General features: G+C 38.4%; 2 protein-coding genes across 2 annotated transcripts in view; both read right to left on the bottom strand.

Annotated features, from left to right (window-relative positions):
• Nucleotides 1-2,268, bottom strand: part of chm (CHM Rab escort protein) — a 13,725-nt gene extending 11,457 nt beyond the window's left edge. Inside the window, exons 1-7 of the mRNA XM_054625484.1 lie at nt 2,192-2,268; nt 1,299-1,365; nt 1,141-1,213; nt 946-1,070; nt 637-866; nt 476-525; nt 236-370 (exon numbers count right to left, since the gene is read on the bottom strand). Of these exons, the coding sequence (XP_054481459.1) occupies nt 236-370; nt 476-525; nt 637-866; nt 946-1,070; nt 1,141-1,213; nt 1,299-1,365; nt 2,192-2,243 (732 nt within the window). The 5' untranslated portion in view covers nt 2,244-2,268. The remainder of the gene's footprint in view (nt 1-235; nt 371-475; nt 526-636; nt 867-945; nt 1,071-1,140; nt 1,214-1,298; nt 1,366-2,191) is intronic.
• A 3,491-nt stretch (nt 2,269-5,759) lies between these two features.
• Nucleotides 5,760-15,137, bottom strand: LOC129113376 (protein Red-like). The gene is given in 21 exon segments (XM_054625623.1): nt 5,760-6,069; nt 7,076-7,110; nt 7,228-7,336; nt 7,636-7,724; nt 8,794-8,851; nt 8,987-9,070; nt 9,202-9,286; nt 9,510-9,528; nt 9,635-9,869; nt 9,963-10,002; nt 10,135-10,243; nt 10,320-10,483; nt 10,644-10,690; nt 10,816-10,861; nt 10,864-10,885; nt 11,276-11,390; nt 11,603-11,770; nt 11,878-11,937; nt 12,060-12,152; nt 13,114-13,180; nt 14,971-15,137. Coding segments are annotated over 21 exon segments (1,683 nt in total). The 5' UTR covers nt 14,981-15,137; the 3' UTR covers nt 5,760-6,041.
• Nucleotides 15,138-16,936: the final 1,799 nt, after the last annotated feature.

Genomic DNA, 16,936 nt, shown 5'->3' with positions numbered 1-16,936 from the left:
TTACTTCATACTGATGTTTTATTATCTCATACTGATGTTTTATTACTTCATACTGATGTTTTATTATCATGTTGTGTTATATTATGTTGTTATATACTGTTATGTATTATAACCTTATATCTGTTCCCTTGTTATAGTCCAATACATCACATTGTTATGTAATATATACAACGTTATAATACATGTATATGAAGTTGCTTCATGTTGTGTATTGTGATGTCATGCGCTGCGTTACCTTGGAGACCAGGTCGATGTTAAACCTGCGTCCTTCCTTCACCAGCTGAGCGTAGCTGATCTTCTTCCTGGTCTGCTCTGATTGGCTGTGAGCAGGCTGGTCTGCCTCTGGCTCCTCCCCTTCTGTCTGGGAGGCCTTTGATTGGACGAAACACAGACAGACAGACAGATCCCGGTGATGTCTTCATTTAAAACATGAGATTAGATTAAGTGTCTCGTTGGACCTTTCTACCTTCCTCACCTGTTCTTCTTCTTCTTCTGGTCTTTGTTTTCTTTCTTCGTCCTTTGAATCTAAAACGAAGGAAAAACTGATTTCTGAATTCAGATTAAAGTCTGAATTATCTAATACTTTAATTTATTATATTTAAGTGATACTGACTGAATATTTGATCAGAATCAAACCTGCGGATTCTGTCTCTGGGGTTTCTTTGACAGCGTCTTCATCAGCTCCTCCTCTGTCTTCTTCTGTGGTGTTTGGAGGGTCAGGACTCTGAGCTTCATCGGCTCCTCCTCTGTCTTCTTCTGTGGTGTTTGGAGGGTCAGGACTCTGAGCTTCATCAGCTCCTCCTCTGTCTTCTTCTGTGGTGTTTGGAGGGTCAGGACTCTGAGCTTCCTCCTCCTCATCTTCCTCACTGAGAACAACATTAATAAGAGTTTTCAAACGAAGACTAAAACCTGATACTGTGAACGCAGCATGAGGAGGAGGGTCACCTGGTGAAGCAGAACACCTGCAGGTTCCTGATGGAGGCGGAGTCACAGTTTGACAGGTAGATCAACTCCTCCCCTTCCTCCAACAGGCTCGACCAATCCTGGAGCTCTTCTGGCTGAGGCTCCTCCTACAGCAAACACATGGTATATGAAACACAGACCGTGGAGCAGCCAATCAGAGAGCAGCGCGGCACTCACCTGGTGCTGTTGTATCCAGGTGAGCAGAGAGTTGAAGGTGAAGCTGGCCCAGTGAGCTGCATAGTAACTCCTCCTGAACACACAGGTCCACTTTATTCTGATGACTCATATTAATCATTATCAAACGTAAACGTGTATTTAAGAAGCAGAGAACCGACCTGTCGATGTGGAGAACCTTCTGCCCGACTCTGGAGAACGCTGCTGCTACCACCGACTCAGCAAGACCTCAACACATGATCAATAATCTGTAATCAATAACTGCAGCAGAGACACAGACTACACCACTTATATTAGTTTGGTTCTAATATATTATGTATACACCTCATCCTTCAGTGTATATATATATATATATATATATATATATATATATATATATATATATATATATATATATATATAATGTATACACCTCATCCTTCAGTGTATACATTATATATATATATATATATATATATATATATATATATATATATATATATATATATATATATATATATATATATATATATATATATATATATATATATATATATATATATATATATATATATATATATATATATATATATATATATATATATATATATATATATATATGTATGTGTATACATATTGTATACACATACATATATATTATATATATATAGAAGTACTCTAGTAACAGTACTGTAGTAATAGAACTGTAGTACTAACATTAGCATCAGGCTAACATTAGCATCAGGCTAACATTAGCATCAGGCTAACATTAGCATCAGGCTAAAGCTCTGAGCAGCAGGATGACACAACGTAAACATGAAGCTAATGATGCTAACGTTAGCTCGGATGCTAACGCACAGCAGCTTGATTACGTCACTGACAGCTCAGTCAGCTGTTAGCTGCTGTTAGCTGCTGTTAGCTGCTGTTAGCCGCTGTTAGCCGCTGTTAGCCGCTGTTAGCCGCTAGCTGCTAACAGCTGTCATTCAGAATGAACCGGACGTTAGCCGCTAGCTAACTCTGTCCTGACCCGGCAGAGCGGAGGCTCATGACGGTTCATAACCAGGTGTTCACATACCTGTTCCCAGAATGACGACGTCAAACTCAGACGGGAGATCCTCAGCGGCCATGTTGATGCGAGAGCAGAGTCACGTGACAGAGAGGGCGCGTCACGTGACAGAGAGGGCGCGTCATAGCGCGTCACAGCGCGTCACAATACAACACCACATGTGCATGAAGTAAAATACACACAGTCAATTATAATTATAATATATATATATATATATATATTATGTATAATATATATATATTATATATAATATATATATATATATTTATATTATATATAATATATATTATATATATATTATATATAATATATATATATATATATATTATAATTATAATTATATATATATAATATATATATATAATATATATATAATATATATATTATAATTTACTATATATTATATATATAATTTACGATGTGTATTTTACTTCATACACATGTTAAATTTGTATGAAGTTTTATTTTATCTTTCATCTGCCAGCTGAAAAACATCTTAAAGAGAAGTGTTTCAGTATTTTTGAATACTTTAGATCTTGACGAGGTAGCGGCTAGCTAACTATGCTAACGGCACTAACGATGGCACCTTTAATCAGAAAGTCAAACCCTAACGAGCTTAATGAGTAAAGAAGAATCAACATGCTGCTGTCTGAAGTTTACCATCGCCGTCACATGTTGGAAGGAAGCAGCTCCACTTCAGACAGGAAGTGAAACAGGAAGTGAAACAGGAAGTGAAACAGACAGGAAGTCAGACAGGAAGTCAATTAAGGTGATAATAAAAATATAGAAAATCTGAATTATACTTTGAAAAATACTGTAACAAAAAATCTGAAGCTGAAAGAAAATAAATCAGTCGTCAATTATTTAGATTATTGATTAACAGTTAGTCGTTCATCATGTAAAGACGTCCGTGTGTCAGATGTTCTGTTTTAGTTTTTTTATGTAATAATCCGATAAAAGTGAAGCTGTAACGTCTGAAGAGTTTCTGTCACTTTAAATAAAGTGTGTGAGTCCACTGTGAAATTGAATCAAGAAAAACAATCACAAACTACACAGCAGAACACAGCTGTGTGTGTGTGTGTGTGTGTGTGTGTGTGTGTGTGTGTGTGTGTGTGTGTGTGTGTGTGTGTGTGTGTGTGTGTGTGTGTGTGTGCATCAAAGTGTGGACTTCTTTGTCGAGTCAAGTGTCTCAGATTAATTTTCATGTGGCAGACTTTTATTGTGAAAGGTTCTTTTTAAGAAAAAGGTTCAGAATCAGAACGAGTTTTTATAATGAAAATGATAAAAGAACAGAAAGTTAAACTGATGGAACCTTTTTATACTGCAGAAAACAAAACGTTCAAACCGCCACTCGTCTTCTGAGACCTCTGACCTCAGGGGCTGATGAAGAAGAGGATGAAGACGAGGAGGAGGAGCTTTAACAGACCTCCTGGAAAAGAAAACCAGACAAAAGACGAATAACAAAAGAGGCACTGAAAACTCAAAATCCCATCAGCCACCTCTCTTTTTATTATTATTATTAATATTATTAATATTATTAGAAATATTATTAAGGGGAGGTTTTTGACTGTCTCCATCACGTGACCACCTGTGATGTCATCAGGTGAAAAGCCTTGGAAACGTAGAGGACTCCCGTTAGCCCCGCCCCCTGCTGACCCGGACAGTTCTCACCTGTAGGGGCGGAGCCTCACCTGAACCTGTAATTAATGTTTCTTTACTGCTGTAGAACGTGTTTCGTGTTTAGTAGTCGTAGTACTTGATGTATCAGAAGTACTGTTACTGTTCATCTGTCGGGATTCTCTATGTAACAAGAAACAGAACCTAACGAGCTCCGACCCTTAACGAGTTCTGACCCTTAACGAGCTCCGGCCCTTAACGAGTTCCGACCCTTAACGAGCTCCGACCCTTAACGAGCTCCGGCCCTTAACGAGTTCTGACCCTTAACGAGCTCCGGCCCTTAACGAGCTCCGACCCTTAACGAGTTCCGACCCTTAACGAGTTCCGACCCTTAACGAGTTCCGAACGAGTTCCCCTTAACGAGCTCCGGCCCTTAACGAGTTCTGACCCTTAACGAGTTCCGACCCTGACCCTTAACGAGTTCCGACCCTTAACGAGCTCCGACCCTTAACGAGCTCCGACCCTTAACGAGTTCCGACCCTTAACGAGCTCCGACCCTTAACGAGCTTAAGGACTGAAACATCTCAGTCTGTTTTGTTTCTGCTGTCTGGTTTAGAGCCCCAGACCTGAGGAGTGACATCACAGGTGGGCGTGGACAAACTGCTGACACCTGATTGGCTTATTTATGTCCAGATGAGGTCACAGTCTGAAGTCATGTGACCGGAGTCACGTGACTTCATTCCTTCTTTCAATGATTCAAACTTTATCTGTATCACGTTTGTTTACAGAAAATAAAACCCTCAAATTTAAACATGAATCTTTTGTTGTTGACCTCATCTTCACCATCATCGTCTTCATCATCATCGACATCATCTTCATTTTATACACGTTTATATATATACATATTTACATGTATTTATATATATGTAAATATGTATTTATATATATATGTAAATATGTATATATATGTATATATATACATATATATATGTAGCAGCCTGTTTGTAGAAACAGATCACCATCACAGGAATCTGTATAACGATATTTGAAGCTCATTAATATTCCAGGTATTAACGTACACATTAAAGACTGCGTGTAGAAGTCTGGTGATTAAAGGGTTAAAGAGAAGAACGTTACTCAGTTTTATCGTTTTAAGTTCAAAATAAAAACCTTTGTGCTGAATATTAATCAACATCATCAAATTCAAAACAAAAACAAACTTTTGGTCTCTGATGTTGAGGAATCCTCTTCCTGTTGAGCTGCTGGGGGGCGGAGCTCTGAGGCCTTGTTAGCCCCTCGTTAGCATCTCGTTAGCATCCTCAGAAACATGCAGATCTCCATATTCATCGGTCCAGCTGTCCGTCAACGCTCCAGATAATTATCAAACGCTGTTGATGCTAATTTTGAGGATTAATAAGTCCAGTTGTCCGTCAGAGTTTATCAACAACAAACAGTTTGATCTCTTAACGAGGAGCTGCGTCCTAACCTGACACAACAGCTGCTCCTTAACCAGATCAACAAACACTAATTAGAACAACACACCTCACTTTAATTAGAACTAACACCTCGTTACAACACACGCCTCTTAATGAGTCAGCTGATGTTGATCTGATAAACAAACTCTCACAATCTGACATCTGTTCTACTTTATGAAATATCAAAACACGAATCCAACTTCACCAGTTTACACCGACTCGTCTGAATACCAGGAAAACTCTGACCCAGGAAAAGTACTTGTATATATAATACACATACATATACACATATATATATACACATATATATATATATATATATATATATATATATATATATATATATATATATATATATATACACACATGCATACTTTAAATATCAGAGGAGACGACAAACATGAAAACACAATAAGATCAGTTTCATTGATGTTTAATGATGATAACATGACATCAGATATCACAAACTAATTAATAACATCAGATAATCAATAACATCAGATAATGAATTACATCAGATAATCAATAACAGATAATAACAGATAATCAATAACATCAGATAATGAATTACATCAGATAATCAATAACAGATAATAACAGATAATCAATAATATCAGGGTACTAATAGACATGTCAAGGTATTAAACTAAGTTTTAATGAAGCTAAAACCTCAGTCGTTGATCACTTAAACTAAAACTAATAATCACAGATCAATAACTGATCATTATTGATCCTGTTGGACAGCAGCAGGGAGAACAAGGAAGTCTTCAGTATTTGGGCCTCTTCACGTTCACGCTGAAACACAAACACATAAACACACTTAACTTTGTACGGACTGTTTACTGACCATTCACGACTGTAAACTGACTGTAAACTGACTGTAAACTAACTGTAAACTGACTGTAAACTGACTGTAAACTGCCTGTGAACTGACTGTAAACTAACTGTAAACTGACTGTAAACTAACTGTAAACTGACTGTAAACTGACTGTAAACTGACTGTAAACTGACTGTAAACTGACTGTAAACTGTAAACTGCCTGTGAACTGACTGTAAACTGACTGTAAACTGACTGTAAACTGACTGTAAACTGACTGTAAACTGACTGTAAACTGACTGTAAACTAACTGTAAACTGACTGTAAACTGACTGTAAACTGACTGTTAACTGACTGTAAACTGACTGTAAACTGACTGTAAACTAACTGTAAACTGACTGTAAACTGACTGTAAACTGACTGTAAACTGACTGTAAACTAACTGTAAACTAACTGTTAACTGACTGTAAACTGACTGTAAACTGACTGTAAACTAACTGTTAACTGACTGTAAACTGACTGTAAACTGACTGTAAACTGCCTGTTAACTGACTGTAAACTGACTGTAAACTGACTGTAAACTAACTGTAAACTGACTGTAAACTGCCTGTTAACTGACTGTAAACTGACTGTAAACTGCCTGTGAACTGACTGTAAACTGACTGTAAACTGCCTGTTAACTGACTGTAAACTGACTGTAAACTGCCTGTTGACTGACTAAACTGACTGTAAACTAACTGTAAACTGACTGTTAACTAACTGTAAACTGCCTGTTAACTGACTGTAAACTGCCTGTTAACTAACTGTAAACTGACTGTTAACTAACTGTAAACTGACTAAACTGACTGTAAACTGACTGTTAACTAACTGTAAACTGACTGTAAACTGCCTGTTAACTGACTAAACTGCCTGTAAACTAACTGTAAACTGCCTGTTAACTGCCTGTAAACTGACTGTTTAGATGAATAAACAGGAAACACTCACCCATCAGCCTCCATCTTCTTCCTCTTCTCAATGATCTGAAACACAGTTTGTTTGTTTGTTGTTGTTACCATAGCAACAGCTGCTGGTCCTGGGGTCCATGTTCATAAACCCGATACAGTAATCAATGAAGAGATGATCAATAATGAACTCACAGCACTGATCTTCTTCCACTGTCGGTCCAGTTCTGCCTTCTCATTGGTCTCTTTGAAGCGCCGAGTCTTTCTGCCCTCAGACATCTTGATGCCGTACTGGAAGGCAGCTCTGTAGGGACAACCTTCATCATCATCTTCATCCACCACCTTCATCATCATCATCCACCACCACCTTCATCACCACCTTCATCATCTTCATCCACCACCTTCATCATCATCATCCACCACCACCTTCATCATCTTCATCATCATCCACCACCTTCATCATCATCATCCACCACCACCTTCATCATCATCATCTTCATCATCATCCACCACCTTCATCATCAACCACCTTCATCATCATCATCCACCATCATCATCATCATCCACCACCATCATCAACCACCTTCATCATCATCTACATACTTTGGCAGAGCCTCCTTGTTGTTCATGTAATCTGAATATTCCTCCTGAGTGTCAAAGTCCCAGCGACCCAGAGGACCCTTCTTATTGCCCTGAAACACACAGACAGGTTTAACAGAGACATGAGGACCAGAGACACACAGGGACAGGTTTAACAGAGACATGAGGACCACAGAGACACACAGAGACAGGTTTAACAGAGACATGAGGACCACAGAGACACACAGAGACAGGTTTAACAGAGACATGAGGACCACAGAGACAGGTTTAACAGAGACATGGGGACCACAGAGACACACAGAGACAGGTTTAACAGAGACATGAGGACCACAGAGACACACAGAGACAGGTTTAACAGAGACATGGGGACCAGAGGTCCATACAGACACACAGAGACAGGTTTAACAGAGACATGGGGACCAGAGGTCCATACAGACACACAGAGACAGGTTTAACAGCGATATGGGGACCAGAGGTCCATACAGACACACAGGGACAGGTTTAACAGCGATATGGGGACCAGAGGTCCATACAGACACACAGGGACAGGTTTAACAGCGATATGGGGACCAGAGGTCCATACAGACACACAGGGACAGGTTTAACAACGATATGGGGACCAGAGGTCCATACAGACACACAGGGACCGGTTTAACAGCAACATGGGGACCAGAGGTCCATACAGACACACAGGGACAGGTTTAACAGCGACATGGGGACCAGCGGTAACAGAGACATTAAATGGTCGGAGATGTTACTGAAACTATATTCAGCTTTTACCAACATCAATATTAAATGAAGAGTTAATCTGCTGTAACATTGAACAGAGTGACCTGCAGGGAACCAGCGCCCTCTGCTGTAGATTCACTGACAACACATTCACATTATTATTATTACTTATTTTATTATGAAATACTTAAAAATCTGTGAATGATAAATACAGCAAGAAAAAAATGATTAAATTAATGTATTTTATTATGAATAGTTACTTTTAAAGTTAATTCACTTTTAGTAAGAAGCGTATTTATTTACCAAACATAATCTGTCAAATTGTCTCTTACCGTTCTAGTACCAGAGAACTCTAGTACTACAGTACTCTAGTACTAGTACTCAGTGTGGTTTAACCGATGTGGTTCAGGTTTTAAAATGTTTAAACGGTACCTGGTCCATTTTACTGTAGTCCACCTCCTCATCACTGTCCACAGCCAGGTCGTCCATCCTGTACACACACACAGACATGTTTATAGATCTTCTACATGTATGACTGAGTATGTCTATGTATTTACAGTGTGTGTGTGTGTGTGTGTGTGTGTGTGTGTGTGTGTGTGTGTGTGTGTGTGTGTGTGTGTTTTTCGTAGCAGGGTAACATTCTGCATACGAGTTGGATCCTCCAAAGAAATCTCCCAGTTTTTCTTTACCGTCTTTCCTCTGAGAACCAGTTCAGACTGGTTAAGGACCAGTACTGCAGCAGTACTACACACAGTAGTCCAGTTACACACACTGTAATCTTAAGACTATAAAACATGTGACAGCTATGAACCAATCAGCTGTTGAGTTACAGAAGGATATGGTTCCTGGCCCGGCCATTGGCTGCCTGCTGCTCCTGCAAACTTCTCATTGATGATCTTGATCTGATCTCTGACTGATCCAGGACCTGCCGACACAAACAGACATTAATGAGTTAATGAGCATCTCGTTAGTAGTCACTGGAAAACAGGCTGTTATATGTAAATATGTTATATGAATATAGTGTAATATAGATATGTGATGATAAATGTCATGTTTATAGATATGTTAAATTGATGTAATATAAATGTGTTATACATGTATAATGATATATAAATGTTTTGATCAAAGAAATCTTCAAAGTTATTCACCTTCATCCACCTCCAGGACCTAAAGACAGACAGACAGTTAGTTTCATTAATAATAATAATAATAATAATAATAATAATAATAATAATAGTATATATACATATTTATTATCTTCTGTCCGACTGACCTGCTGTTCGTCTCCTCGTGGTTTCTCAAAGTAACTGTGTCTCCTGCTCTTGTCTTCCTCCCTCTCTTTCTCCCTCTCTTTCTCCCTCTCTTTCTCCCTTTCCCTCTCCTTCTCCCTCTCTCTCTCCCTCTCCCTCTCTCTCTCCCTGTCTCTCTCCCGGTGTCTGTCTTTGTCTTTGGGAGGTTTGGAGGACGAGGTGGAGGACGGGATGTAGTCCCCGATGTCCTCAAAGATACTGGAACACAAACAGAGACTCGGAGGTCAGAGATCAGGTGTTTGTTGAGAAACACAGAAGAAGAGTCACATGATGCGTTTGTTGTAAACTGACCTCAGATCAGCCTCAGGAGCCCTCTTATCGTCCAGTTTACCTGAAACACAACACAGTCATTCACCTTTCTCATGACGAAAACAATAATCCTCTCTGAGGAACTACAGGAACTACAGAAAAGGAGTTTTAGTCTCAGAGTACAAGTCCTGAATGTTTGAAGAACCAAAGCTACCTTTGTCCTTCTTCTTGATCTTCTTGTGTCGTGTTCCTTGTCTCAGGTAGGAGAGGATCTGAGTCAGCTTGGAGATGACGATGTCGTTGGTGGTGAGAGTGGTCTGAGCCTGAGACACATGAGAGAGGATGTTATTGATAACCGATCGTCTCCATGGGGAGTGGTGGAGGAGAGCAGGTCCGTACCTCCATGCTGGGACAGTCGGCTTTGCTGCGGATCAGAGTCGTCGGGATGTCGGTGTCCGTGAACTCATCGTCCAGGTCGACCACGTACGCCATCCTGCCGGGCAGGAAGAGCTCGTTCCTCTCCACGAGACCGGTCCTGAACACCACGCGGTAGATGTTCCTCCCTGAGAGGACGACACGCATCAGCAGCAGAACCAACGACTCCTTCTACTGTCAGCCCCACTCTTCATCATCATCATCATCATCATCATCATCATCATCATCATCATATCCATCATCACCATCATCATCATCTTCATCGTAAAAGCAGCTCATCAGACTCACCGAGACGAGTCTTAAACTCGATCTTCTCCTCCGGCTCCACGTCTTTCCTGTAAGAGACAGACAGGTCAGAGGTCAGACAGACAGGTCAGAGGTCAGACAGACAGGTAACATTCGTCAGTTGTACTTTACTGTGAAGTGTACTTATTATTTATTAATATTTTTAGTTTCATACTTGGCCTCTTTCTGGACCTTCTCCATCATGTCTTCTTCTTCTCTCTTTTACTGGTGATTTCAGCTCTCACCTGTAGAGCGCGCACGCACACACACACACACACACACACACACACACACACACACACACACACACACACATTAAAGATAACCATGAAACTTAATTTAGCATTAACATTAACCATATATCTACGTCTAACGTTAATAACATTAATTAAAGCTAACCATGTAGCTACGTGTAACATTAATGCTAACCATGTATCTACGTGTAACATTAATGCTAACCATGTAGCTACGTGTAACATTAATGCTTACCATGTAGCTACGTGTAACATTAATGCTTACCATGTAGCTACGTGTAACATTAATACTAACCATGTAGCTATGTGTAGCATTAAAGCTAACCATATATCTACGTGTAGCATTAAAGCTAACCATGTGGATAAAGTGTGAACACTCACCTTCTGCAGCAGAGCGAAGTCGAGACCTTTCACCAAGTGAGTGTGCTCCATGTCTCCTCCCAAGAACTTAGACTCCTGGATCAGCTGACGACGTTTCTCTGCTGCCGACTTGTCTCTGAAACGTACACGATGAATATACAAATATTCATTACAAATATAAATACACACACGCCTCAGCGGTGGGTCCTACAGCTCTGTTAGCATTAGCTTACTACTGTTAGCTCTGTTAGCATTAGCTCTGTTAGCACTCACGCACGCCTCAGCGGTGGGTCCTACAGCTCTGTAGTTAGCTCTACTGTTAGCTCTGTTAGCATTAGCATTACTCACGCCTCAGCGGTGGGTCCTACAGCTCGGTAGTTAGCGGTGGTGCTAATCAGCTCGGTCTCTTCGTAGTCTTTGTTGACTCCGTCTCGTCTCTCTCTCGCTCGGTCTCTGTACTTCTCGGCCAGCTCTCTCTCTCGCTCCATCTCCTGCTGACGTAGCTTAGCATAGTAACTGCAATGAAAATATAATATTAATCAATAACATGATTGGTTAAATGGAGCTGAGGATGCTCCGATCAACAGGCTGTCAACAAGAAGACTTCGTATCAATACGCTCACCTCTTCTTCTTCCTCCTCCTCGCTGCAGGATCCTCATCCTCGTTGTAATCCTTCGGCATTCTGGGAGAAGGAATGAGAATGTAGTTACTTCCTGAATCATCATCTTCATCACCACCACCATCATCATCATCTTCATCACCATCATCATCTTCATCACCAGTCACAGAGTATTCTTCACTCACTCATGGTGTCTGGACTTGGAGGGCGGGGCCGAGGAGGGCGTCGCCCTCGGCGTCATCAGCAGCTTCCTGAAGTCGTCATTGGTCAGTTTGGACCTGAAGAGCAGCGATAATGTGAATAAATTATTAATTATTATGAATACTACTAATACGAGTATAATTATTATGAATATTACTAATACGTGTATAATTATTATGAATATTACTAATACTAGTATAATTATTATGAATACTACTAACACTAGTATAATTATTATGAATACTACTAATACTAGTATAATTATTATGAATACTACTAATACGAGTATAATTATTATGAATATTACTAATACTAGTATAATTATTATGAATACTACTAACACTAGTATAATTATTATGAATACTACTAATACGAGTATAATTATTATGAATATTACTAATACTAGTATAATTATTATGAATACTACTAATACGAGTATAATTATTATGAATACTACTAATAGGAGTATAATTATTATGAATATTACTAATACTAGTATAATTATTATGAATACTACTACTAGTATAATTATTATGAATACTACTAATACTATAATTATTATGAATATTACTAATACTAGTATAATTATTATGAATACTACTACTAGTATAATTATTATGAATATTACTACTAGTATAATTATTATGAACACTACTACTAGTATTATTATTATGACTACTAATACTAGTATAGTTATTATGAATATTACTACTAGTATTATTATGAATACTACTAATACTAGTATAATCATTATGAATATTACTACTAGTATTATTATGAATACTACTAATACTAGTATAATTATTATGAATATTACTACTAGTATAATTATTATGAATACTACTACTAGTATAATTATTATTATATTAGTATTATCTGCTGACTGACGTGTTCAATAGAAACAAACGTTCAGACGTATAAATATGTTTATTGAATATAATAAAACTAGAGAACATTTGAGACGTAACATGAATAAAAACACAGAATGAAGAGTACTAAAGAAACACAAACACTGTGTACTTATGTACTAATACTCACTGAGCAGCCGCTCGGTGGTCATCCAGCTCGTGGCCCTCAGGAGCCAGAGGGTTGGAGTAACTCTCAGCTGCAGACAGAGTACAAGTACAATATGAGCCTCTGAGATGTAGTACAAGTACAATATGAGCCTCTGAGATGTAGTACAAGTACAATATGAGCCTCTGAGGTGTAGTACAAGTACAATATGAGCCTCTGAGGTGTAGTACAAGTACAATATGAGCCTCTGAGATGTAGTAGAGTATAAAGTACGATATAGTACAGTATAAAGTACTATGTAGTACAGTATATCGTACTATGTAGTACAGTATAAAGTACTATATAGTACAGTATAAAGTACTATGTAGTACAGTATAAAGTACTATATAGTACAGTATATAGTACTATGTAGTACAGTATGTAGTACAGTATATAGTACTATGTAGTACAGTATATAGTACTGCATGTAGTACAGTATATAGTACAGTATATAGTACTATGTAGTACAGTATGTAGTACAGTATGTAGTACAGTATAAAGTACTATATAGTACAGTATAAAGTACTATGTAGTGCAGTATAAAGTACTATGTAGTACTATGTGTATATATATATATACACATAGTACTATGTAGTACAGTATGTAGTACAGTATATAGTACAGTATAAAGTACTATGTAGTACAGTATGTAGTACAGTATATAGTACAGTATATAGTACAGTATATAGTACTATGTAGTACAGTATGTAGTACAGTATAAAGTACTATATAGTACAGTATAAAGTACTATGTAGTACAGTATAAAGTACTATGTAGTACAGTATGTAGTACAGTATATAGTACTATGTAGTACAGTATGTAGTACAGTATAAAGTACTATATAGTACAGTATAAAGTACTATGTAGTACAGTATGTAGTACAGTATATAGTACAGTATATAGTACTATGTAGTACAGTATGTAGTACAGTATATAGTACTATGTAGTACAGTATATAGTACAGTATGTAGTACAGTATATAGTACAGTATATAGTACTATGTAGTACTTCCTGTGCTGTCATAACACAACCAGCTCTGCTCCCAGCAGACCACATACACATAAAAACACTGTGTACTATATAGTACAGTATATATATAGTAGTACATATGTTTTTCTAGTACATTGTATTTATAGTACAGTATTTTTATTAGTACATTATATAGTACTTGTATGTAGTACAGTATGTAGTACAGTATATAGTACAGTATATAGTACTATGTAGTACAGTATGTAGTACAGTATATAGTACTATGTAGAACTATGTGTATATATATATACACATAGTACTATGTAGTACAGTATATAGTACAGTATATAGTACTATGTAGTACAGTATGTAGTACAGTATATAGTACTATGTAGTACAGTATGTAGTACAGTATGTAGTACAGTATATAGTACTATGTAGTACAGTATGTAGTACAGTATATAGTACTATGTAGTATGTATGTAGTACAGTATATAGTACATATAAGTACTATGTAGTACAGTATATAGTACAGTATATAGTACTATGTAGTACAGTATGTAGTACAGTATATAGTACTATGTAGAACTATGTGTATATATATATTGATGATCAGCTGATCTGTTGTGACGTAAACATCTGCGTTGATCCATAAACACTCTGTAGCTAAGCTAAGCTAACGTGCTAGCATGGTGCTAGCATGGTGTTAGCATTGTGTTAGCATGGTGCTAGCATTGTGTTAGCATGGTGCTAGCATGGTGTTAGCATGGTGCTAGCAGGGTGTTAGCATGGTGCTAGCATGGTGTTAGCATGGTGCTAGCATGGTGTTAGCATGGTGCTAGCATGGTGTTAGCATGGTGCTAGCAGACTCACTCTCAGGCATCTCTGCTCCGGCTGAAGCTCCGTCAGAGGTCAGAGGGTTCTCTGTTAACAGAGGGTTCTCTGTTCTCACAGGTTCTAGGTTCTCTGTTGTTATGTTCTAGGTTCTCTGGTCGGTTAGCTTCCTCACCGGAACTTCGCTCTGTTGTGAAGCGACCGGATGTGACGTCACATCTTCTTCTTCTTCGTCTTCTTGTTTAACGGCTGCTCGCCTCCTCAGCGTCGCATCACTGCCCTCTGCTGGAGAGAGTGAGCTACTGCTCCTCCAGTGTTCTCTACTCCTCCTAACATGTCATCTGTACATATAATATTTCAGTTATTGTGGATTTTCTTTACTGTTTTTATTGCTTATTTATAATACTTGTTTTTCATTTCATTTTATTTTTATCTTGTTTTTCTTCTACTATGTCTCTTGTGTGCACTTTACTCTCTGCTGCTGTAAGCCTGCACATGTCCCACTGCGGGACTAATAAAGGATTATCTTATCTTATCTTATCTTATCTTATCTTATCTTATGTCCTTCCTCTGTGCTTCATATCTCCTGCTGTTTAGTTTCTGTACATGACAACGATCACAAACACCGGAGGAGTGTTCTGTTCAGAGAGCTGTGCCCTATTCTCATCCTACTAATGTCTCCTCTTTTCTGTTTCCTCCTATTTCTCACAATACCAACGCTATTCTGAACTGAGTGTCAACGTCTTCCTCTTGTCTCCTGATCTTCAGTGTCAACGTCTTCCTCTTGTCTCCTGATCTTCAGTGTCAACGTCTTCCTCTTGTCTCCTGATCTTCAGTGTCAACGTCTTCCTCTTGTCTCCTGATCTTCAGTGTCAACGTCTTCCTCTTGTCTCCTGATCTTCAGTGTCAACGTCTTCCTCTTGTCTCCTGATCTTCAGTGTCAACGTCTGTCTTGTCTCCTGATCTTCAGTGTCAACGTCTTCCTTCGTCTTCCTCTTGTCTCCTGATCACAGTGCTGCTGTCACTCTGTATTGGTTTTCTTCTGAAACAATGCTCTTTCCTTCTGATTTTGATAGATTTATTTGTGTATCAATGATCCCTTTGTTAACAGCTTTTTTTGGCTAGTTTATCCACTCTTTCGTTTCCCAGAATGCCTGTGTGAGCAGGAACCCAGAGTAATGCAACCTCAGCACCTTGTTTCTTTATTCTTGCATGACTTGAAATGATTTCATCGGTTACATCCTGGTGAATGCTATCTGTACCTGTCATGAGAGCGTACGGAGCAGAGTGAACCTCTACAGATTAACACTTTGTTTTCTTCTACCCATTCTAGAGCCATCAGGAGGGCGTTCAGCTCAACGTGAACACACTGAACCTCTGCCTCCTCTACAGAGGCCCTTTAACTATCAGACTACTCTACAGTGTTTGTTTTCACTGACACAAACATGAAGATCAATACACATGATCAGATATGATTATAATCAATAAAGACTTTACTGCAGTACAAGTACTACTACCACACATACTACTACCACACAGTAAAGGTACTAGTACCACACATACTACTACCACACAGTAAAGGTACTACTACCACACAGTACAAGTACTACTACCACACATACTACTACCACACAGTACAAGTACCACACAGTAAAGGTACTACTACCACACAGTAAAGGTACTACTACCACACAGTAAACCACACAGTAAAGTACTACTACCACACAGTACTACCACACAGTACTAGTACCACACAGTAAAGGTACTACTACCACACAGTAAAGGTACTACTACCACACAGTAGCTGTCAGATTGTAGCGCAGTAGAAGTATGAAGTACTTTAACATGTTCAGTACAAGTACCTCGAGTAAACGTACCTGGATACATTCCACTGATAATACATTCATATTTTACTATTATTATTGTTGACTCACAATTTTCATCTAAAAACATCAGAAGATGTAAAATATCAGTTTGTTTTATGATTGTTGCATTATAAAATAAA

Source organism: Anoplopoma fimbria, chromosome 24 (assembly GCF_027596085.1).
Source record: "Anoplopoma fimbria isolate UVic2021 breed Golden Eagle Sablefish chromosome 24, Afim_UVic_2022, whole genome shotgun sequence".
Classification (NCBI taxonomy): domain Eukaryota; kingdom Metazoa; phylum Chordata; class Actinopteri; order Perciformes; family Anoplopomatidae; genus Anoplopoma; species Anoplopoma fimbria.
The sequence above is the reverse complement of the archived record's forward strand: the minus strand, read 5'-3'. Positions and strand labels throughout refer to the sequence as shown.